Source organism: Notolepis coatsorum, assembly GCF_963971535.1.
Source record: "Notolepis coatsorum genome assembly, chromosome: 3".
Lineage (NCBI taxonomy): Eukaryota > Metazoa > Chordata > Actinopteri > Aulopiformes > Paralepididae > Notolepis > Notolepis coatsorum.
Window position 1 is genome coordinate 170,725,521 of NC_140167.1, and position 25,449 is coordinate 170,750,969.

At 46.0% G+C, this 25,449-nt stretch overlaps 2 protein-coding genes across 2 annotated transcripts in view; one reads left to right on the forward strand and one right to left on the reverse strand.

Annotated features, from left to right (window-relative positions):
* dgkh (diacylglycerol kinase, eta) overlaps positions 1-5,448 on the reverse strand; it is a gene marked incomplete at its 3' end in the record, with an annotated part of 250,542 nt that extends 245,094 nt beyond the window's left edge. The window contains 2 exon segments of the mRNA XM_084311434.1: positions 3,729-3,908; positions 5,320-5,448. Coding sequence (XP_084167560.1) covers positions 3,729-3,908; positions 5,320-5,367 — 228 coding nt within the window. The 5' untranslated portion in view covers positions 5,368-5,448.
* Positions 5,449-8,095: 2,647 nt separating this feature from the next.
* Positions 8,096-25,449, forward strand: part of vwa8 (von Willebrand factor A domain containing 8) — a 238,558-nt gene continuing 221,204 nt past the window's right edge. The window contains exons 1-3 of the mRNA XM_084309724.1: positions 8,096-8,333; positions 9,208-9,285; positions 10,008-10,138. Coding sequence (XP_084165850.1) covers positions 8,195-8,333; positions 9,208-9,285; positions 10,008-10,138 — 348 coding nt within the window. The 5' untranslated portion in view covers positions 8,096-8,194. The remainder of the gene's footprint in view (positions 8,334-9,207; positions 9,286-10,007; positions 10,139-25,449) is intronic.

Consider the following 25,449-nt stretch of genomic DNA (forward strand, 5'->3'; position numbering starts at 1 on the left):
GAGAGAGAGAGAGAGAGAGAGAGAGATGGGGGGGAAGAGGAGAGTGAGTGAGTGAGAGAGGGAGAGAGAGAGAGCGAGAGAGATAGAGAGAGAGAGAGAGATGCATGACAGGGCTTCTATCAGATTCCCTCAGTCTACAGTCAAATCTCATTACAGTTCAGGAGCCAGGGGACAGCCAGGAGCCAGGGGACAGTGGACAGTCAGCCTGGGACAGACAGTCAGGGGACAGTCAGGGAACAGTCAGGAGCCAGGGGACAGACAGGGGACAGTCAGGAGCCAGGGGACAGTCAAGAGCCAGGGGACAGGCAGGGGCCAGGGGAGTCAGGGGGACAGACAGGGGACAGGCAGGAGCCAGGGGAGTCAGGGGGACAGACAGGGGACAGTCAGGAGCCAGGGGACAGTCAAGAGTCAGGGGACAGTCAGGGGACAATCAGGTGACAGCCAGGAGTCCGGGGACAGTCAGGAGCTAGGGGACAGTCAAGAGCCAGGGGACAGTCAGGGGACAATCAGGGGACAGTCAAGAGTCAGGGGACAGTCAGGGGACAATCAGGTGACAGCCAGGAGTCCGGGGACAGTCAGGAGCTAGGGGACAGTCAAGAGGCAGGGGACAGTCAGGGGACAATCAGGGGACAGCCAGGAGTCAGGGGACAGTCAGGGGACAATCAGGGGACAGCCAGGAGTCAGGGGACAGTCAGGGGACAATCAGGGGACAGTCAAGAGCCAGGGGACAGTCAGGGGACAATCAGGGGACAGCCAGGAGTCAGGGGTCAGTCAGGGGACAATCAGGGGACAGCCAAGAGTCAGGGGTCAGTCAGGGGACAATCAGGGGACAGCCAGGAGTCAGGGGACAGTCAGGGGACAGTCAGCCCTCTCATCAACCCTCTCCATCATCAACCATCTCCGTCATCAACCCTCTCCATCATCAACCATCTCCGTCATCAACCCTCTCCATCATCTCCCTCTCATCAGCCCTCTCCATCATCTCCCTCTCCATCATCAGCCCTCTCCATCTCCCTCTCCATCATCTCCCTCTCCATCATCAACCCTCTCCATCATCTCCCTCTCCATCATCAACCCTCTCCATCATCTCCCTCTCCATCATCAGCCCTCTCCATCATCTCCCTCTCCATCATCAACCCTCTCCATCATCTCCCTCTCCATCATCAACCCTCTCCATCATCAACCCTCTCCATCATCTCCCTCTCCATCATCAACCATCTCCATCATCAGCCCTCTCATCAGCCCTCTCCACCATCAGCCAACGCAGTTATTCACTCATATCCATTAGCAGCGATGAGTGGCACTTGTATCAGTCAACATCGAACAGAGAACTGCACATCTAGAATAGACAGCCACAGTCCAAATGTAGCCGTGTTTGGCTGCTACAGTAGCTAGCTCTGCTTCTGCCCACCGGACTCCAGCCAATCACTTCACTGGGTTGAATTATGAATGTGGAGAAAGCAAGAGGTCTGCTTCACATTTTAGACAGGAGCCAGAACTCTGCTGGGTTTGCACTCTATCTCTCTCTATGTGTGTTTATCTCTCTCTCTCTCTCCTCTCTCTCCCTCTCTCTCTATGTGTGTTTATCTCTATCCCTCTCTCTCTGTGTGTTTCTCTCTCTACCCACTCTCTCCCTCTCTCTATGTCTCTCTCTCTATCTTCCCCTCTTTCCCCCCTCTCTCTCCCCCTCTCTCTTTCTGTGTGTGTTTCTCTCTATCTCTCTCTGTTTGTCTCTCATTCTCTCTCTCTCTCTCTCTCTCTCTCTCTCTCTCTCTCTCTCTCTCTCTCTCTCTCTCTCTCTCTCTCTCTGTGTGTGTGTCTCTATCTTCCTCTCTCTCTCCCCTCTCTCTCTCTCTCTCCCCCCCCCCCTCTCTCTCTCTCTCTCTCCTGTAGGATTTGATCCATGCAGGCACCTGATGTGCTCAGAATCGAAGCGTCTGCTAATTGTTAGTAATTCAAAAGTACAGAGTCGGAGGAAAAGGAATGGATGATTACTGGCTGAGAGACACACCGTGGCACACAACATGCCTCCTCGAGCCAATCACCTCTCTCACAGGCAGCGTTGCCATGGAGCCGGCCAATCGGGGAGAGATGTGGTTGTCCCCGGCAACCAGAGAGATGGCGGGTGGAGACAGAAGGATGGACATACACACACACACATAGACACACACACACACATACACACACTGTGATGAGCCTGGGCTGAGTGGGCAAACATATACACACACACACACACACACACACACACACACACACACACACACACACACACACACACACACACACACACACACACACACACACACAAAGTCCCAGGGTGAGCAAACAATCGGATGCAACAACACTCAATGACTCAATGCCTACATGATCCATTAGTGGGCTACCCCCCCCCCCCCCCCTCAGCACGCACGCACACACACACACACACACACACACACACACACACACACACACACAACGCACATGCACACACACACCAGCAACCTGGGGTCAGTCAGAGCAGCAGATACGCTCTATTATCACAAAGACGGCACAACGAACCAAATACACTGACACAACCACAGCAGAGGTGCACTAAGAAAATGAGCATGCACTCAATGCACTCATGATGCATTATGCACTATGCATAGGCTATGTATAGAGTATATAGAGAAGACACAAAATCTATCTGGGGCTTCTGCCATGCTAACGTGATTCATATCTCTTCAGTATCCATGACTGTGTATATATACAGTATGTCATATTAATTAGACAGTCAAAATCGTCTCTAATAATCGGCCCTGTTGGAAAAACTGCCACAGAAGGAGCAACTGTTATAGGGACATAATCGGCTATATGCATCGTGCCAACAGAGCGCGGGAAGATACAATATGCTGCGGGACAACGGGCATGAAGCGGCGGGCATGCAGTGACGCCAGGCCCTCGACAGCTGGCTCTCCGACTCGACCGATTCATTATAGTCTGTAATAGACTTAATATGGATTGGCACCTAATTGAGGATATCCCTGTCTACGTTAACACCACTTATTTCACCCGTCTGTTGGTCGCATCATTAGCATAAGAACGGCGGAGCCAGTCAAGCGGTGCCCCCCGCCAACCCCGCCCGTGCCCTGGGCCTCTAAATATACCCCAACCCCATGCTGAATAATTTAGCCGAGGAGGAGTGGACCGCAGTCAATAATTAAATGACTCCATTGGACTCATTTACAGTGTCAAAGGTAAAGTGGACCAACAAGACAGCTTAGGTGTCAGCGAGGCGAGGAGCGACAGACACAGCATCCTCTTCCTCCAGCTGCTCCGTAAAGGACCTCACGTTCTCATACGGGTCGCGTGACCTTCCGCGTTATTAGCCTATCGGCGAGACAGACGATCGGCAACGGACCGGTAGTAGACGGTTGTCAAGTAATGCACTTTTTTTCACGAAGGCTAAATTTAGATGCCGCTCTTAAGTTTCCACAAACAACCTGTGGAGCGAGATGGAAACTTTTTTTTTTTTATCCCACTGATTCTAAACACAAGGAGAAAAATAAACAATCCCATCCCATAGGTTGTGTCTTTTCATGAGTGCTGGACATCTCTATAGTCCTGTTGAAATAAAGGGCCAACTACTACTGTCTGTCACGCTGTCATGCAACCTGTGGATCATACGACGAGGACGCAGGTCTGTGTATAAACAGCGGGGTTGGTTGTCCTACACTCTACACAGTGTCAAAAAACCTCTGTCTTACCTTGCTCCGGATCTGTCCGGAGGTGGACACTTTCCGGATGAGTTTCTGGGGACCCTCTTGCTCCGCCTCGCTGTCCGAAGACTCGTCCGCCGGCCCGGAGGAGCCCCCGACGCCGCCGGCCCCCACCACGTTCGCATGGATCCCCGCCGCGGACGCGCTGCATGGCCCCTTCTCCGGCTCCTGTGGAGGGGGGGAGGAGGGATAAGAAGACCAGTCGGGGTTAGCCTTCACCTTCACCCGGCGCTCAGCCGCCGCTCCCTTCCTCCTCCTCTCCTGGATGCGAGCGCTGGACAGCGCGGCGTGGAAAGCAGCGCTTTTCCTCGCTGTCATCTTTCACTGTCTTTTTGTTTTGTCCCCTCTCCTCTCTCTCTTATAGCTATGATAAAGATAGATAGCAGCAGGGCTGACAGACGCATGGGTTGTTCTTCTTCACATGTCGCTCCTCCACCACAACCATAACAGCCTGGTCCCGCCTGCCTGGTAACGCCTGCCTCGTGTTTATTATGGCCCCAGCCTACATGGCTGGAGGACCAGACTGAGGCTAGAGAGACCGCCTCGGCTCGGCAGGCTGGCAGCCCCACAGCCCGGTGGACATCGCCGCGTCAGACCCTAGCGGCCGCTCGACACAATATTATTATTATTATTATTATTATTATTATTATTATTATTATTATTATTATTATTATTATTATTATTATTATTTTATTATTATTATTATTATTATTATTATTATTATTATTATTATTATTATTATTATAATAATAATAATAATAATAATAATAATAAAATAGAGTTGAATAGAAGTACTGTATTATTTATTAATCCCGAGGGACATTCAGCATCACAGATGCTCACACTCACAATAAACATTTAGGTATAGTCAAATATAAGAATACACAGTCAAAGATATACATTGTAAAATATCTATGTAATATTCTAAAATATACAGTCCAAAAATGTACAGGGAGATATATACAAAAATGAGTGGAATGGAGAAAGTAAGTGAGACGATTTTTTTTGTTGTTGATTTATTTTTATTTTTTTCAATAGACTACGCGAGAACACAGACAACATAACCATAGATATATTTAATCAACAGATGTAAGTGGCTATTCATGAATCATACTGTATCTGGGGTGTGTATCTTCTCGGTGTCTCTCCAGGCCGAACGCAACAAGAGAAGAAGGCACGCTTTGTAGCAATTTAGCCCCACTTCATATTTTTGTGTGAAATTCGAGTGTCTAAATTCTACTGACGTGCTTGGATCGCATTTAACGTAAAGTGTGTCAAAACAACAATAAACCGGATCTTATAGAAAATAGGGATGTTTCTATCGTTTCATTGGGCTTGGAAATCTCTAGTATTTAAGTATTCATTCTTTATTAACGTTTTACTTGTCGTAGTTTTGCATCTGGTAACAAACCGCTGCCACACACACAACATGATCTCCCGACGAAAACAAAAACGGAATAGAAAATCTAATCCAATTGAACCAGAAATACCTTCAGCGGCGTCTGTAAATTCGCACCCAGTGGATTGAGACACACAGAGTTAAAAAGTCTCCCTTTGTTAAAAAAAATAAAAGACTAACCAGTTCCTCCCATGCGGGGCTGCGGGTGTAACGGTACACGTCCTCCATGGTCCCCGGTCCTCTCTCTCTCTCTGTCCGCTCCGGGAGAAACTACGAATCAGGGAGTGGTGGTGGAGGAATTCAGACCTGTCCAATAGCCCCAGAACCGTGCATATGATATGATTCCCGAACAGAATGCCTCGCCTCGTCTGCAACCTCCGCTGCTCTCTGCTCGCGTCCCTCGCTACTCGTTCAAGGACTCGAACCTTTTGCGCTCCTCCACGTGATAAGTGTCAAACGCGCACGGGCACAAACAACACGGCGGGGGTCCACGGAGCCGGGGAAAGCTAATGTACATGTACATGACGTAATCGATCCGGTGGTATTCGCCAAGTAATCCAGTTTATTATGACCTTATTATGATGAGTTTATGACCCCTCTCTCTCTCTTCCTCTCTCTCTCTCTCGCTCTCTCTCTCTCTCTCTCTCTCTCTCTCTCTCTCTCTCTCTCTCTCCCCCTCTGTTTTTCTGTCTCCCTCTCTCTCTCTCTCTCTCTCTCTCTCTCTCTCTCAGCCTCTCTCTCTCTCCCCCTCTCTCTGTTTTTCTGTCTCCCCCCTCTCTCTCTGTCTCTCTCTCTCTCTCTCTCTCTCTCTCTCTCTCTCTCTCTCTCTCTCTCTCTCTCTCTCTTCCCCTCTCTGTTTTTCTGTCTCCCTCTCTCTCTCTCTCTCTCTCTCTCTCTCTCTCTCTCTCTCTCTCTCTCCCTCTCTCTCTCTCTCTCCCCCTCTCTCTGTTGTTCTGTCTCCCCCCTCTCTCTCTGTCTCTCTCTCTCCCCCTCTCTCTGTTTTTCTGTCCCCCCCCCCTCTCTCTCTCTCTCTCTCTCTCTCTCTCTCTCTCTCTCCCTCTCTCTATCCTTTTCACATAACACAGTCATCAAGCTCAACAGAATTCTGACCTTCACTTTTTTTTCTCTTTTTTCCATAGACATTTTGGAGCAGACTTTTGGCATACAAAAATAAATTATATGAATATGAGCCTTATAGTCGTCATCACCATCGTCATCATCATCGTCTTCAAATAAATCAAACCAAATCAAATAAATATTACTATTAATAATAACGATTATTATAATTGAGTAATGTGATGTGCAAACATGCCTGAACACAGACTCACTATGGACATTTTATGAGGAATCGTCACCAGGGCCAGCATAGTGAAATCTTAAGTAGTAAATTATAAATTGTATTGACATAATACGAACCTAAATTAAGATCATATTACACACAACCTATACCTTATGTTGTGCAAAATCTATCCAAAAGTCAATGCACAAAAGATCCTTAATTAAAAAAAAAAATCCATAATTTATACCATTATGTAAACGGTGCAACACCGATAAGGAACAATTTAGTTTGTTATAAGATAAGATAATTATTTATTGTCTGTTGATACAGAAATGTGTTTTGTGTCAGAACACACAATACAAAAAAAGAAAAACACAAGACAACCATACACAGCATAGACAGACAGACACAATGGAACAATGTTTGTATGCGATTTGGGAGAAATTTAAACCGAAACCCATGTTTTGTTTTACTGTCTTTCTATGATCAAATTAGCCTACTCTTTAAAACGTCATCTATCTCTGATAACTTATTTTGGCTTGATGATTACGAAATACTTTAATTGTGTTTTAGGAAAGGTACTTTCTTTGTATAAAGCATTGGTAAAAATACAGACCACTTTGTGTGTGTGAACCGAGTTAGAGTTTTATATTGTACACCATTGCATTGTTTGTAGTGTCTTGTAAATGTAGATTAGATTAGATTAGATTAGATTAGATTAGATTAGATTCCATTCGATTGATTCAAATGTAAAAGAAAATACATTTGGCATCCAAAGAGTGCAAATGTAACAATAAAGTGCAACAGTAATATACAATGTACGCAGGTGATTAAGCGGTGTATAACATATATAAATGAGTACTAGTGCTAATCCGATGTATGTACAGAGTTGTAGTATTAATATGTACAGTGATACAGGTATAATTACACTATGGTACTGGCCAGCAGCATAACTAGTAGGTAAGGGATATGTACAGATGTAGATAAAGTATCTACAGATATGTAAAAGGCTTGAGTACAGACAGGTGTGGATATATATATGGTATAGAATAAATATGTAGTATATACAGCATTAATGTGCATGTTATCATACTGAAGAGTAGGTTCATGACACTATAATAAAAACAATCAAATCAAATTCAATTATAGATATTTGCATAATAACCTTGTTTATTATAAAGACAATTTCTAATTTACATTATAGGCCTAAAAGCATACTGTATTACCCCCCCCCCCTCTATCTCTCTCTCCCTCTCTCTCTCCCTCTCTCTCTCTCTCTCTCTCTCTCTCTCTCTCTCTCTCTCTCTCTCTCTCTCTCTCTCTCTCTCTCTCTCTCTCTCTCTCTCTCTCTCTCTCTCTCTCTCTCTCTCTCTCACACACACACACACACACACAGAGAACACGTGAACATTTTAAAAATGCAAATAACTTCAGCATCTATAAACGACGAAAAAGTAAAATGTATAGATTCAACTACAATACTGAGACATATGACAAACCAAATACAGTTAGGTTGTTATTATCATGTTATTATATTAGGCAATACAATACTTCGCGATAACACGCAGTAGGAACACTAATGTATGAGCAAGATACTACTACGGGAGACTTTAGGCTCGGACCATTATGTCCCTCTTTTATTATCTTCCGCCTGCTGCCAGATGGATTGGCCAAAATTATGAAACCAGTCCAGTTATGAGGAGGAAACCGAAGACATAGCTGGAAAGAAACGTTTAGTATTTTGGATTCTGCTTTAGACTGCACGAGTATTTTAAAATGCATTATCAGATATTATGCAAAGGAACAGCTGCGGCTGTCGCTGCGAGGAGACTGCGGAACATTCTGGGACCGGTTGTGGGCAGAGCTGGCTGGATGTGGAGAACTCATGAGGTCAAACTCCTCAACACGTCCTCAGGTACCGGTCACCAACCTACGTGCGACAGCTATTTTGCAAGGATCATCCAAAACAATGTCATGCTAATCAATGCATATCTGTGTATATGTAAGACATTAGTAAGTCACGTTTCTCAAAAATGTCTCTGCTGATGTAACCGGCTAGCAACATGCTACTAGCTAGTTAGCTATGCCGTCATGTGTCACGTTGGATAATTGTGTCAAAGGTGTCAGGCTGGCTGACATGGCCAACACAGAGACCCGAGAGTATCTTACATCTCTAGCTAATACTGTGCATAACGCTATATTCTTAGGACAGCGCATTTTACAATAATAGCTAAAGCAACTATGGGTAACAGTACTGTATATTTGCATATCATATATGTCACAAATGTAATAGTAGGTCTACTATATACCTGTATGTCATGTATGTCCCTATGCCATAAATGTCATGATGTCATGTATATTGTGTATGTCATAAATGTCACTATGAATTGAAAATGGGGGACCCTGATGTAAACAAGACAAACGTCTTTCTCTGGTCTGCATCCCCTTAACAATTGTATGTATTAATTGAGCCGTACTGTATTGTACTCATTCTGCAATCTGTTAAATAACGTTTTCATTCATTCATTCATTCATTCATTCATTCATTCATTCATTCATTCATTCCTTCATTCAACTATCATTATAAAGTTAACTGTGTTTTGTGGCTGGCTATTGTTTTTATTCTTGCTCTTGGGTGGTCATTATGTGTCATGAGTGTCTGCTCTCGCTATTTGTCTCTTCTTTACACTGAAATGGCTATTGCTGTGTGAGTGTTATTTTCTAGATGACGGACGTGCCACAGAATAAAGCTAAAGTAAGGCCATGCTTTGTTTGCTCTGTGTTTCTAGGTGACACACTGAAGATTGGAGACATCTCTTACCAACTTAAAACACCTCGGAATCCAGAACTTGTTCCTGTCAAACACAGTATGTTAGTGTGTGTGTGTAGTGTGTGTGTGTGTGTGTGCATCAGTTCTATTTTCCCTATCCATTGCCTAAAGGTGCCAGCTGCCACCCAGAATAAATGAATTTGTATTGAGTTTAGGGCACTTTCACGCCCACCTTGTTTATTCTGGTTCAAGCAAACCCTGGAACGTTTTACCCCCATTGAAATCAACCACACCCTGGAGCAGTTTATTTGAAGTGAGAACCTAAATGGACCAAAGGCAGGAAAATATGTTTCAAATGAGTTTTTCTCAAAATGCAAAGTTTTTCAGATCGTCATTTTTGCTTTCAACGTCTTCAAAATAGCCAAATAAACTGACAATACCTAGTTGGACAATACCTAGGCTAACCGGCCATGTCCGTTTCCATTCATTGTGCTAAGCTAGGCTAACGTGCAGCCAGATAGCTTTCTACTGAACACACAGAGAGGAAACTGGTATCTATCTTCTTGTCTCTCTCTGGAGAAGACGGTGGTAAGCTAATTAACCAAAAAGTTGGCGTGTTCATTTTAAGACCATTTCAAATGAGACTAATCACCCTTTTAGCCTCACACGTCTAAAATTCTGCACCAAAGCCCACCCACCACACATAAACTAAAGACAGAGATAAATGTCTTCATTGTCGTTATAGCGATACATAGCTTTACTGTGTGTGTGTGTGTGTGTGTGTGTGTGTGTGTGTGTGTGTGTGTGTGTGTGTGTCAGTTCTAGACTCCCTGCCTCAGACAGTGGCCCAGCACCTGCGATGGATCTTGCAGAAAGACTTATTGGGTCAGGATGTGTTTCTCATTGGTCCTCCAGGACCCCTGAGACGCTCCATAGCCATGCAGTACCTGGTGAGTGCACGCACACACACATATACACAAAAACAGACACATGCACACTAGGGGTGGGACGATACATCGATCCAGATCGATATATCGATCTATTATGAATAATCAAATAGGATCGATGCAATGTAAAAAGATCGATTCATATTGCGATACTCTTATTTTGAAAATCCAGCAAGTCATATCCGCCCAGTAGTTGAAATGCTGTGTAGCTCTGTACAGCAGAACAGGGCTACAGAGCGCCTATTTTGCGACCCGATATAAGTTTGTGCAGTTTTTTTCCTGCAACGGTCAAATGCAGCTAACATGCTTTGCATCATCGCCATTCCTTTATGCCCACATTGCGTGGGCAGACCTAAATATTAACGTTACGTTAGCTGCTTAAGCTAACTAAGCTAAGCAGCTAACCGCGAGAGAAACAGGAGAGGGGAAGGAGGAGGAGGGGGCGGGGGCATTCTGTGTGTGGGGACTGGGGACTGGGGGAGGGGCATTCTGTGTGTGCGTTTGAAAAGACCAGATGATGTCAGGAGTATATTATATTGATAGTATTTACTGAGGATGGACAGATAATGTTGATATTTAAACATGAATACATAATACATTTATTCATGATCATCATGCAACATAAAACAATTGTAGGAACAGTTTAAACAGAGCTTTAAAGTTTAAAACTCAATATATAAAAATAGATTGTTTTTCATTTAAATGTCTGGAATAGCTCAAAAATAAAAACGTCAATTGATATTTCCGTAGCCTTTTTTAAGTTGATCTAAATGTGACTGATTGTGTTAAATGGGCACATAATATCGTCTCATATCGATCGCAGGCACCTGAATCGAATCGTATCATATCGTGGCAGACTTTGTGATATTGGCAAATATCGTATCGTTGTCCAAAGAATCGATATCGTATCGTATCGTGATGGAACTGGTGATTCCCACCCGCACACTAGGGCTGGGCGATATGGCCTAAAAATAAAATCTCTGATTTTTTCACACCACATCCGATTTATGATTTTAATCGATTTATTTTCTCTTAAAAACTAGAAACGCCAAGGAAATCATTCAAATAAGCTTAGTTTTTATTTGACACCAAAATGATCAAACCTAAGATGAATTTCCCTATTGGGATTGAAGTGCAAACCTAACTTTCACCAATCTTCACTTTAAAAATATATATAATAATATATATTATATACAGTATATATATATAAAAGGTTACTCTTGATCAAACAAAGATGAATGTCCCTATTGGGATTAATAGTGCAATAACTTGCTTTTTCACCAAACTTCACTTAAAACAAATAAAAGGTACCTCTTGATCATCAAACAAGAATGAATTTCCCTATTGGGATTAATAAAGTGCAAATCTAACTTTCACCAAACAGCACTTTTTGTAAAATAAAAGGTGACTCCCTCAAGCGAAGACGCTTAACCCTTTCACTGCCACACGACAGAAGGTTAACCCTTTACTATCACACAACCGACGGTCGCCATGTGGCAGTGAAAGGGTTAACCTTCTGTGTATTGTCGTAGTGAAAGGGTTAACCGGCTGTCGTGTGGCAGTGAAAGGGTTAACCTTCTGTGTATTGTCGCAGTGAAAGGGTTAACCGTTTTGGTAGTGCGGCGGTGAAAGGGTTAAACCCCTAATTGCTCCCCATGAGCAGGTCGGCACCTTGCATGGTTGTTTCCGCCGTCGGTGTGTGAATGTGTGAGTGAACGGGTGAATGTGAGGCATAAGTTATAAAAACGATTTGGATAAAAGCGCTATATAAATGCAGTCCATTTATCATTCACACACACACACACACACACTCCTATGTGGGTGTGAGGCAGAGCAGAGCTTTTATAGTGATGGGGTGTTTCATTTCCTAGGCGTTAAATGAAGTCTGAATGATTGTGTTTTATGTGGGCGAACTTTCCCTTTAACAGCTGCGAGCGAACGTGTTTCCTTTGGTGTCAGAATCTCCACCTAAGCACATTAGGCGAACTGTTAGGGACTGGTACTGGTACAATATGACAAGCGATGTCATTCGTCAAAGAGGCATTCGGTCCAACCACACTGGTTGTGTTATTCTAAACCCGTTGTCAAGTCAAGTCAAGAGTTTTATTTGTCACGGCATACAGTGAAATGCGGGTGGTCATGCCTGCAGCGATTGTGCAATAATACAAGTAATAAAATAAGAATAAGACATAGATGAGACATAACAGGTATATAATGTACATAACGTTTACAAAAAGCATGGTAAAGACATGCTAAGGTCCTGCGATACAGTGCAATACAGTGATAGCTACGGATGAGGCACTGGGTCTTAGTTACACTACTATACAATACTATACAATATACAGTTATACTATATATCCTTATGCTATCTTGCTATATCCATCTATTTACTATACAAGAACCACTCCCGTTCTTTTCTTTTTTTAAGTGACCTTTTCATTGTGTAAAGTGACCGTTGAGTGTGTGCATGTGCAGCGCGTGTGTGTTCGTGCTGAAGTGTCTGTTAGTGTGTGAGCATATATACAGTATGTGTGTTGTGTGTGTGCTCATGTGTGCTTGTGTGTGGAGAGTTCAGTGTTCAAGACTCTGATGGCCTGGGGGAAGAAGCTGAGCCGAAGTCTCTCTGTCCTAGTTGCTGGTGTGCGCAGGCGTTTGCCTGACCGAAGCAGCTTGAACAGGCTGTTGTTGGGGTGGTGAGGGTCTTTCATTATTCTGCAGGATCTGGATTTGCACCTCTTGTGTTATATAAGACCTGCAGGGGTGCAATAGCTAGAATAGAGCTGGGATCCGTAACAGGCTGAGATCCAGACGCCACCGAACACCATTACCCAGTATATTGCTAGCCAATGTACAATCAATTGACAATAAACTGGATGACATCCGAGCAAGGATTCAATACCAAAGAGACGTTAGGGACTGCAACGTTCTCTGCTTCACTGAAACGTGGCTCACGCCGGAGGTTCCAGACCACGCAATTCAACCAGCCGATCAATTCTTTATCCATTGCAAGGATCGGACAGCAGAGTCTGGTAAACAACGTGGAGGAGGTATTGCCTTCATGTTTAACAAAAATTGGAGCGATCCAACTAACGTGAAGGAATTATCCAACCACTGCTCCCCAGACCTGGAATATATAACCATCAAGTGTCGTCCTTTCTTCCTCCCGAGGGAGTTAACGGCGATCATCCTTGTAGGAGTGTATATTCCACCGCAAGCCAGCAACAACGCCGCGCTCTCCAGACTCCACGACGAGGTAAATAGAATACAAGCGACGAACGTTAACGCCGCCATTTTGGTGCTGGGCGATTTCAACAGCGCCAATCTGAGAAAGGTATTACCTGACTTCTATCAGCATGTGACTTGCAACACCAGAGGCGGTAACATCCTAGATCACTGTTACACGCAATTTAAAGGTGGTTACAAGGCTCATTCTGATAGTGGCTTTGGTAAATCAGATCACGCGTCAATCTTTCTTTCACCAAAGTACAAACAGAGAATTAAAAGTACTCCTGTAGTCTCGCGAGAGGTGCAGAAATGGGATTTGACGTCAGAGGAGACGCTCCGGTCTGTGTTTCACTGCACAGACTGGAATGTGTTCCGCGACACAGATAACATTAATGTCTACACGGAAACAGTGCTGGACTATGTTTGTACTAGGGTGGAAGAAACAATCCCCACTACCAAAATGAGAGTTTACCCAAATCAAAAACCCTGGGTAGACAAATCCGTCCGTGAAGCTCTGAGAGAGCGCACCAAAGCATACAACGACGGCCTAGTGGCAGGCAACATGAATGACCACAAGGTGGCGCGATACAACGTAAGGAGGACAGTGTCAGAGGCCAAACGGCGCTACAGGGATAAAATTGAACTCCAGTTTGAACAAGCTGACTCTAGAGCTATGTGGCAGGGGCTCAAAACGATGACAGACTACAAAGGCGCCTCCCTCAAACTGAACAGTGACATCTCCTTAGCAAATGACCTCAATACCTTCTATGCGAGGTTTGATGCTGGTAATAACAACACCAGCTCACAAGCCACGGCAATGGGGGGGGGGGGGGGGGTCGGCTGCTGATGGAGGCGCAGTGTTCAGGGTAACAGAGCATGAGGTGAGGCGGACCTTTAAAAAAGTGAATATCAGGAAGGCAGCAGGTCCGGACGGCATCCCCGGCCGCGTCCTAAAAGTCTGTGCCGACCAACTGGCCCCAGTATTCACTGACATATTTAACCTGTCCTTAGAACAGGCTGTCATCCCCACCTGCCTGAAGAAGTCCACTATTATCCCTGTACCCAAAAAATCCAAGCCTGCTTGCCTCAACGACTACCGCCCTGTAGCTCTCACCTCCATAGCCATGAAGTGCTTTGAGAAGCTAGTAAAGGGCTACATCTGCTCCTCCCTCCCCATCAACATGGACCCCCTGCAATTTGCATACCGCCCCAACAGGTCCACGGAGGACGCCATAGCCCATGTGCTGCACACAGCAGCATCACACCTGGACAAGAGGCAGGGGAACTATGTGAGAATGCTATTCATCGACTACAGCTCGGCATTCAATACCATAGTCCCCTCCATACTCATAGCCAAGCTCAGGGACCTGGGCTTGAACTATGACCTCTGCCAGTGGGTCTTGGACTTCCTGACTGGCAGACCCCAGGTGGTGAGAGCAGGCAACTGCACCTCCTCATCCATCACCCTCAACATAGGGGCCCCCCAGGGCTGTGTTCTGAGTCCTCTCCTCTACTCCCTGTACACACACGACTGTGTGGCTCAGCGGAGTAGCAATACAATCATCAAATTTGCTGACGACACAGTGGTGGTGGGCCTGATCTCTGCCAACGACGAGAGGGCCTACCTGGAAGAGGTCAAGGTCCTGGCGGGATGGTGCCAGGAAAACAGCCTCTCCCTGAACGTCAGCAAAACAAAGGAGATGATTGTGGACTTCAGGAGGTCGGGGGTCAAGGACTACAGCCCCCTCAGCATCGACGGGGCACCGGTTGAGAGAGTCAACAGCTTTAAGTACCTCGGAGCCTACATATCCGAGGACTTGACATGGACCACACACATTGACAGTGTTGTGAAGAAGGCACGACAACGCCTCTACTTCCTCAGGCGCCTAAGGAAGTTCCAAGTCAGTCAGAAGATCCTTAAGAACTTCTACTCATGTACAATAGAGAGCATCTTGACCGGCAACATCACCTCCTGGTTTGGGAATAGCACTGCACAAGACCGAAGCAGACTACAAAGAGTGACACGTTCAGCCGAACGCACAATTGGAGGGGGGCTCCCCACCCTCCAGAACATTTACAACAAGCGTTGCAAGGGCAAGGCTAAGAGAATCATTAAAGACTCCAGTCACCCGAACAACTGCCTCTTTGAACTGCTGCGGTCAGGCAAGCGATACCGGAGTCTCAAGGCGAGCACAGAAAGACTCAGAAGAAGCTTCTATCCCCAGGCCATCAGGCTGCTAAACGAACAATGAATGAACACTACACAACAACAACCACCAAACGCACATAGCACACACATCCACACGCACACACTCACTTTAAACAAACACACTGTAGCACCCACTCCACACACTTTATAGCACACACCCACTTTAAACAAACACACTGTAGCACCCACTCCCCACACTTTATATTTATTGATGAAGGATTGCACTACAACTCGTACACCTTACTGTAAATTGTACCTAAAATTGTACCTCATCCCATTTCTGCTTTGCACTAGATAGTACTGTACATTAGTACACTGCATAGTATTGTATATTATATGGTAACTCAGAACATTGTACATATGTCTATACCGAACACTGTGACCTCATTTTTCTTCTTCTAAATTACATGCTATATTATGTTATTTGATACTATCTTGTCTAGCACAGTCTCTGGAGCGTAACAGTAAGAAGCATTTTGTATGAAAGTATTCTGTACTTCTGTATGACAAGTATTAAAGAACTTGAACTTGAACAATACCCGTAGTACGCTCAGCTGAGCGCACCACTCTCTGTAGGGCCTTCTTGTCCTGTGCCTTGCTGTTTCCATACCAGGCAGTGATGTTTCCAGTCAAGATGCTCTCTAAAGCTCCGGAGTAGAAGGACTGGAGTATCTTCCTTAACTGTCTCAGGTGGTAGAGGCGCTGCTTCGCCTTTTTTACGACTGAGTCTATGTGTGTTGTCCATGTCAGGTCCTCTGAGATGTGGACCCCCAGGTACTTAAAGCTGCTCACCCTGTCCACGGTAGCCCAGTTTATCCACAGTGGTGTGTGTGTCCCCTGCTGTGTTCTCCTAAAATCCACGATCAGCTCCTTGGTTTTACCAATGTTCAGGAGCAAGCTGTTGTCCTGACACCAGCGTGCCAGTACATCAACCTCCTCCCGGTACGCCTTCTCGTCGTTGTCAGAGATCAGCCCCACCAGTGCCACCACCACTGTGTCGTCCGCAAACTTCACTATGGAGTTGGAGCTGAACTTGGCCACACAGTCATGTGTGTAGAGTGAATACAGCAGGGGGCTCAGAACACAGCCCTGGGGGGACCCGATACTCAGGGCAGGCACTGTGCAATACTCCAATTCAGCCATTGGCAATTCAGCCGTTGGGTGGGGGGCGCTGTTGAGCGGGCCTGTGACCGGACCTGAAAGCGCCCCTGGCTCTGCGGCTCTGCAGTTGCATACTATTGGGATTCGTTGGAAACAGCAGCACGGAGTCTCGACTCTGGACTTATTTTATTTTATTTTAGCAGCAGTTATCAATATTGACCAGGAGGACAGCGCGATCTAAGGGACATGTTTCATTACTAGTCAAGTGTCATTACTTTAGTTATCAAAGGTGGAATCTCTGGACGCAATGACATTATATAGTTTAAAGCTAAACTACGTTTTTCTTTCTTGTTAGGAGAGGGATAACTTATTCAGTTAGATTTGATTTGATCTTTATTTATCTCTAACATTTTCAACCATAAACACACACATTTGTAATAACAAAAAAAACTAAAACGAAATAAAATACAAATACATTTAAATATATTTTCCTATGGAAGGAATAATCAACATGGCTCCAATTGGTTGACTATAACAGCACCGTGACCAAATATCCCTATACTAGCACCTTGTTAAACACTTTTTTCTTTATATATATATATATATTTATTTATTTTTAATCATAATTATTCTTGTGAAATCTTTCCACCTGGGAGCCTTTTGACTAAATCAATTTATTCTCCCCTTCTCTGAATGGTGTTTCTTATGGCAATAACAACTATAGACGACAAAACCAAAGTAAAGAAACGACATTTGATTTTTGGGACGGTTATTCACTTTGGGACGGTTAAGATTGTATTTCGGGACGGTTCTGGGACGGTGGTGAAAAAAGTTAGTCTGGAGCCCTGAACACTTGCCAATTGTGTTAGTATGAACGACCGGCCAGCTGGTAGCAACGCCGAGAGCTGGGCTCGAACCCAGCGTCTCCTGCGTTAGAGGCGAGCGCCTTGCCCACTGCGTCAATCAGCCGCCAGGTCGGACCACTTCTTTACCTCACGTGACACGACAGCGTCACGTGATCTCTGCCGATAGGCGGGGATAAGCAAGATGGCGTCGTGATCCGATGTGCTTGTTGAACCAGCTAATGGAGGGGCTGGTATTGCCTTGTAACCGGTTCTAAACGGGGTGTAACAATGATCAAGCGTATTTCCTCCCCTGGTGGTGCAAGCGATGTGCTGAAAGAAGTTTGTTCTCAACCACTGGTTTGTGACCCGTGTTACGACCCTGGCTCATGGGCACGCAACCTATGTGCAAACCAACACCAAAACCCTGTGCTCTAACTCAAAGTGCTACTATATCAAGGAACTATTAATGTAAATGTAAACTAATGTACTAATGTAAACCCAACGGACAAGGACTGGAAGAACCTGACAGCTCTTCCTCTAAGCACAGACACTGTATGTGTGTTACTAGGGCTGGCTTTAAAGCTCCCAGCAGGTAACCAATCAGCACTAATTGGCTAATTGGCAGCCCTCACCTGCATGCCCCGTGACACAGGAGTGATCAGGCCTACCTGCACAGTGACACAGGAGTGATCGGGCTCCTGGTACATAACACCTCCCCCACCAAACTGGTTGCCCCAGAGGCAACCACCACACAACAACCCATAAACAAAACAAAAAAAACAACTGTGACCCATTAGTTGTCAGGGCCACCACCATAACAGTGATAGCGGGTCGGCCCCTGTCGAACACGACCACCAACCGTGTTGTATGCTCCCTTTCAACAGGCCCCTCCACCGATACCGACCTGTCAAAAATAGACTGCAAACCAAAATCAACCTGAGAACTGCGCTCAACAGAACAGAACACAGCAAAACAAAAGCCATAGATCACTGATACCACCACCGCGCCCATATCCATCCCACCTGGCACTGGCAGTCCAGGATACTGCAAACCGTGAACATCCAGAGTAGGATGTACCGCCTCAGGTACAGCCCCACCGTACCTGGAACATGGCAGTACGACAGTCACAAAAACGTCTGGAACACCATCTAAAATGGCGTCACCCAAAATAACATTGTCCTGATCAAAATCAAAATGGCTGCCACTCAACAGACCAGGTCGCGAAGGCGGCTCCTGCTCCACAGGACACAGGTAACTAGGTTGACCATCACACCTAGTACATGGCAGAGAATCAGTGTGGACATGTGGATCAATGTCAGAATCATCAACTGACATACTGGGACCATCCCTGCCCACAAGTGAAACATTAGGGACAATAGAGCTACTGTGGGAAGGCTGGCAGCCTAAGTCAGGCTTAGTAGCCTCTCCAACTAGAACGGTGTCACATGAAACAACAGCACCTCTCATAGCATCCTCCCCACACTCCTCCTCCAATTCGTTCGTGGCCTCAGCCACCATACAGGCTGGGAAGACCCTGAGACACTGCACTGCCATACCATCTCCTGCCACATGCTTCTCCGGCACGCATGTCAACTCTGGTTTCACCACCGGGCCTAACACAAAGCCACAATCAAGAGAATCATTATGCAGAGGTAGATCCACAGTGTGCTTTCCAAAATTCTCAACAGGTACACATTTTAATTCAACAAAGAATGTGTCACTAAGTGTAATGTCCCAAGTCGAAGTATCAACAACATCACTTTTGTCCTTTGACATTTCCCGAGCCACAGCACACACAGGAAACACTCCTGGATGTTTCTGTGCCAGCTCATTAGGGACCTCAGAAACCACAGGAATGGGAGTTACAACCGGAGTAGCCAACACTTTGTCACCAGCCAAATCATTCCCTAGAATGAAGGACACCCCCTTTATGGGAATGTGAGAACATACCCCCACAACAACATTGCCTGATACTAAGGGAGAATTGAGCGTGACCTCATGCAAAGGTGCATCCACAAATCCACCCCCAAAGCCCCGGACAACGACACCGGAATGCAAAGAAGAGTTTTCTCAAAACGGCAAAACCCCCTCCAGAATGAGGGACTGAAAAGCACCGGTATCTCTCCAAATTGTTATAGCCTGTTTGGACTCTAGTGCATTAGTCAGGGAAACAAATCCTTTCATCATAAACCTTGAGGAACCCTCGAGCTCTTTGTCCACACGTTTGATACTTCCCCCATCCCCATCTAACGTTGGCATAGGCGTTCTGCATATGGTTTCTACCAGAGCCACGGTTCTGAAATTTTTCTGCTCAAGCACCGGGCACCCAGCAACGATATGACCAGGTTCTTTACAGTAGAAACAGATAATCCCTTCTGGGAATGCACCAGCAGAACCACCCCGCCTAGGAGGTGAAGTTAACTGACCAGCAGACACAGGTTTTGGGAAACGGCCCCCCTGAACAGGACGCCTATCCCCGGACTCAACACGGTAGTCCTCCAAAAACACGGACTTGTGTGTCAACACAAACTCATCAGCGAAGACAGCGGCGTCGCCTATCTTCGATACCTTACGCTCATTTAGATGTGTGGAAACCGTATCAGGAACACATCTTTTAAATTCCTCTAGGAGAATCAACTGCCTAAGCTGCTCTCTTGACTCTGCCTTCTGAGAAGTGCACCACCTGTCAAACAGGTTCTCCTTCTCCCTTCCAAATTCAACATAAGACTGCCCCTCCGACCTGCGATAACCTCTAAAACGCTGACGATAGGCCTCGGGGACCAACTCATAAGCCCTCAAAATGGAAGCTTTAACCAGCTCATAATCAGCGCTTTGTTCAAGGGACAGAGCAGTGTAGGCTTCTTGTGCCCTACCAACTAAAACACATTGCAGCAGCAGTGTCCAGGCGGTATCAGGCCACTTCAATGTGGTTGCCACCCGTTCAAAAAGGGGAAAATATCTTTCCACGTCTTTCTCAAAAAATGGTGGCACCATCCTAATATTCCTGCCTACATCAAACCCGGAACGTGACTCTGGATGCAGAGCACCCGCCTGCAAGGCAGCATGCTTATATTCAAGCTCTTTCTGTGCACGCTTGTGCTCCAGCAACATTTGTTTCTCCTTAAACTCACGCTCCTCACGCTTAAACTCATGCTCACGCCAGCGTTTCCGTTAGAACATATTCGTGCCGGTCTGGGTGTCCTGCAATATTTCTATCACCGGACATATTCGAGAAATTCCGGTCAGAGTTTTAAACAGCAGTCTATTATAATCACATTTTTATGAGCTAACGAATTCCGTTATAATTGGACATGTGTATTAATTACATCAAGCGAAGAATGAGAAATTGATTTGCAGAATCAAATTACTATCTCTCGGCTCTCAAGTTAGTGCGATACGCTACCAGCATCAAGCTCCCGCCCCGCAGGCTTGCGCTGCAGCAGCTGTCGCACGCACCCCCAAATTAATCTCGAGTCGACATCGCTTCACCTCGTTGTATCAGACACGTCACACATATCATAATGTTCAACTTCACACACAGCAAACTGTAGTTGATCATCACATTGCCTCGTTTGCTAGCTCGTCGCCACATGCAGAGAGGACGAGCCACGTGCGCGTAACGCATTTGTTAATTTCATTATAGGTTATAGCCTACATTTAGTTATAATCAATAATATGCATTACTATGTGACACGGCAGTCAACCAACAGTTGCATATGATTAAAAAATGTCAACACTCACTCACCCCGTCTCTCGTTGTGCCTATCCGTTTTGTACCTGCATGCGAGAACAGCGGGGTCGTCTGGTTGGTTCGACTTTAATAGATCCCCATTGGAACAGGCGAGGCTCGCAACGGTAGCAGCAGACTGGGGATGCTCTTTGTGGTTCAATCAATAAAGTGTACTTTGTGTCAGTTCAATCAATGTTATCTCTCGTTGACTCGTACATCATAGAGGCTATCTACTAGAGCGCTATTTGAAATGGATGCACCACACGTTGACCCGGGAACCGTGTGCGCGCGGAAGAATACATTTCCCCATGGCTATACAAAGACGTCCGGGTCAGAGTTTATTGAGCTTAAAAACAATTGATATGCTATAGGCTATATACAATTAAAGAATGACATCATCAAGGCATGTAGATTTATAATATATATTTTTTTATAACTTTCTGTATTGCAGGAAAAATGTATTAGACATTACAGTTGCAGTATTGAAATTGAAAACTACGCTTTTGCGTAAAGGCAAACGCAGACAAAAACGTTGATTGGGGCAACACGAACACTAACACAACAATTGTATTCTAAAATAGAATAAAAACGATTTGCAAACTAACAAAAAATGTAGGCCTATCTGGCTTACAGGCGAATTCCCTTCCCAGAACATTGGGTCTCATTCTCCAAGGATTTACGAGTTACGACAAAAAGGGCTTTCTCTTAGGGCCTTTTCTCAGAAACTAACAAAATTACATGTAGGCCACACTAGGCCTATCTGGCTTATAACATTTTAATTATGGCGTGCTGCTGCTGACTTAAAATCAAATAGGCGAATTCCCTTTTGCTATAAGCCTTTTCTCAGATCAAATAAAATAGAATAAAAAAAACAAATAAAATAACCAGAACCTATTGCTGGCTCATAACGTTTTACTTCCTACGCGTTTTCGCAGCAGTGAAGCATGCAGCTGCCGAATTAAAATCGAATGTGCCAAGTGTCTCTCGACAACTTGCAAGGCACATAAGTCTTGTGACCTTGTCCTCCCTGAGGCGACTTCGCTGCGCTGTTTTGATCCTGTTCTGCAGAGAGAACCCTCTCTCTGCTGGCACACTGGAGACGGGGATCAGGCAGGCTACCTTGGCCAGTTTGGCCCACTCTGGATAGATTTCGCTAAAATCCCTGATGAGGATTTCGCATGCCGTTGAAAAAGTCAAGCCTCCATAACCGCGGAGCGCTGTCATCATAGCAATGGCATCTCGTTGCGCGCTTCTGGCATCAATGAGAGGGGCTGTGGCTGGTGCTGACTCATCCTCGCTGGTCATTTCTTGGCCAAAATGACCAATAATGGTTCGGATGGCTGGTTCAGCATATTCCCGAAGCCCTGAGGGGACGGCGTGATAAATAATCATTGATTCATTTTTATGAAAAGCCAATAAACAACTTTAAACAACTTATTACATGGCATCGACAGCCTGATTAACTGAAAAGTAGGAAGGTTTAAATGTTATCCTGTTATTTTCATTATTATTGTTATTATGATTATTTTATTATGATTATTATTAATAAGAATAGCCATACATTTTCGCGATATAGGCGAGCATTTTAGGTTATTCAAAAATGATATACCTATTTAAAGAATGATGCTACGACTTTTGCAACAAACTAAATCAAATTGACTTCTACTTACCATCCTGTGGGTATCGCGAGGGGTTCAGAAGGACGTCGAAGCAGTTAAGCAGATCCAGGGAATCTTCAGGGAATCAGTCGTGTAAAGCATCTATTAGATGTTGAATGTAGCGTGCTCGGGCACTTTTGAAAGCCTGAACGGGCCGGTCACCTGCATGTGTCAATTTCACATCCTTGTACATGCCTCCCATGGAATCTGTCTGGAACCTCTCTTCTTCTGGACCTGGGGCATGTAGTAACTGTGTGAGTGCCGCGACTGATGCGTGAACCATTGGTCGGATTGCGGCCAGATTGACGTCCTCTTTCTGGAAAACCAAATTCAGTTTGGTCATCACCGGTAGCACTTCAGCCAGTGCGTGAGTCAAGGCGATGAAGGAGTACGACTGGATTTGACCCAGGATGCCTTGGGCTTGGGCATTTCCTCCCACAGCCTCTTCATTTAGCTCCATCACCAGAGCAGGCCAGTTACTTTTGATACCCTCCACTGCCCTGTGCAAGGATAGCCAGCGGACAGCGCACGGCTGCTTTAGGCTCGTCATGTCTTCATCGCTGAACGCTGCTGCCATTTGACGGAGGCGATTGGTCCTGCTGGCTGAGTGCTTGTAATAGGAGTACACAGAGGCAATTGTGCGCTTGTAGGCTCCTACCTGGTCCACAGCTTTAGCAGCATCTAGCACGGCCAGCGCAGCTCGGTGGGCACCACAGTGCACCTGAATGGAAAACGCACTCTCTCTCTTCAGAAGAGCACCAACTCCACCACGCTTCCCCATCATTACACTGGCCCCATCCGAGCCCAGGCCAGTGATGCGGGACAGCGCCACATCCCTCTCGCGGAACACCTCGGCCACTTTGTCAAATATACACTGTGCGGTCCCGGACTGCACATCATAATTGCCCAGAAAACACGTCTCAACTCTTCCTTTTTTTTCTAACTTGACGTATACAATCAGCTTCTTGTTCACCGTGATATTTACAGTCTCATCAATTATAATGCCAATGAAGTCACTCCCCTTTAGCTTTTCATCCAGCTGTTTCATCACAACGTCTTCCAGCGCCCTTTCCATGTCATCAACGGAGTCGCTGTGCCGGTAAATGCCGGCACACGTGACAAAATCTGGAGCCTTAAGTTCTCTCAATAGGTCAGTCAACCCTACATACTGATGACATACGATGTCATTTTTGGCCATGTGAAATACAACTTGTAGCTGAGAGCACAGCTTCTTGTTGGACGTTTCATTCGCTTTATCACAGTGGCCTTGCATTGCGTTTTGCTGTTGCGTTAGGTAGACGGCTGATATCTTTCGTGTAACGTCAGAGGTCCAACTCCGTATCTTGTAGCCATGCCCTTAACTCTGGTCCCACATCAAAGAGGCTGGCTTCCGAGGGTGGTTTGTATAGGGGGCAGATGGTCAGGATGTGGTCAACAGTCTGCTCAGGGTCTCCACACTCACATGCAGCGCTGTCTGCCAGGCCCCACTTCTTTAATGATGCTTTAAAGCGACCAACCCCAGATCTTAAACGGTTCAGCAGAACCCATTGCCGGCGTGGAAGATCGTCTCCTGTGGCGCCATCTCCTGGATCCCAGATGTGGTGGTGGATACGGGTTGGCCCAGCACTCTCCCACTCTCTCTTCCAGGCTGCCGCCAGCCATCCATTTCTGGATAGGTCCTCAGTGGTGGAACGGAGCATCTCTTGTGCCACCTTGTTGTAGGGGTGGCGGGACTTGAGTCTGCTCATAGGTGCTGTTGTTGTTGTGGTGTTGTGTAGGATGTGCCAGTCATGCTTCACTGCCTTCCTTGCTAGGGCGAGAGTGGCAGCCTCTCGTCGTAGGCCAGCTGGTGCGATTCCTGCAAGGACTGGCAGCAGGAAGACGGGTGTAGCCTTCAGGCATCCAGTGATGATCCGGAGGGCGTTGTTAGTAGCCGCATCAACTTTTTTAACGTGCAGGCTTCTGCTCCAGACTGGGGCACAGTACTCTGCTGCCGAGAAGACCAGGGCTTGGGTGGATATCCGAAGGGTCTTGGCAGTGGCTCCCCAGGTTGTACCTGCGAGGCGTCGGATCAGCACAACCCTTGATGTTGTCTTTGCCCTGACATCTTCGAGGTGTTGTTTGAAGGACAGTGTCCGATCCAGACGCACGCCAAGGTATTTAGGGGCTTGCTGGGACTCCAGACGCTTGTGGTCAGCATATACCTCCAGTTCCCTCTTGGCATCTCTGTTGCAGAGATGGTATGCTGCTGAAACGGTCTTGCTGGTGCTGAGCTGTAGGCGCCACTTTTGTAAATAGGCTACTAGGATGTCCATGTCTTGGTTAAGACCGTCCTCCAGTGCCTTCCATGTGGGTCTTCTCAGCATGATGGCAAGATCGTCCGCATAGCCGTACTTTCTGGATGCTGTGACTGGGAGATCGTAGATGTAAATATTAAACAGCATCGGAGAAAGGACTGACCCCTGTGGGACACTGTTCCTCAGTCTTCTGAGCCTGCTGCGCTGGCCATCGCTGGTGTGTAGGACAAAACTGCGGTTAGACAACAT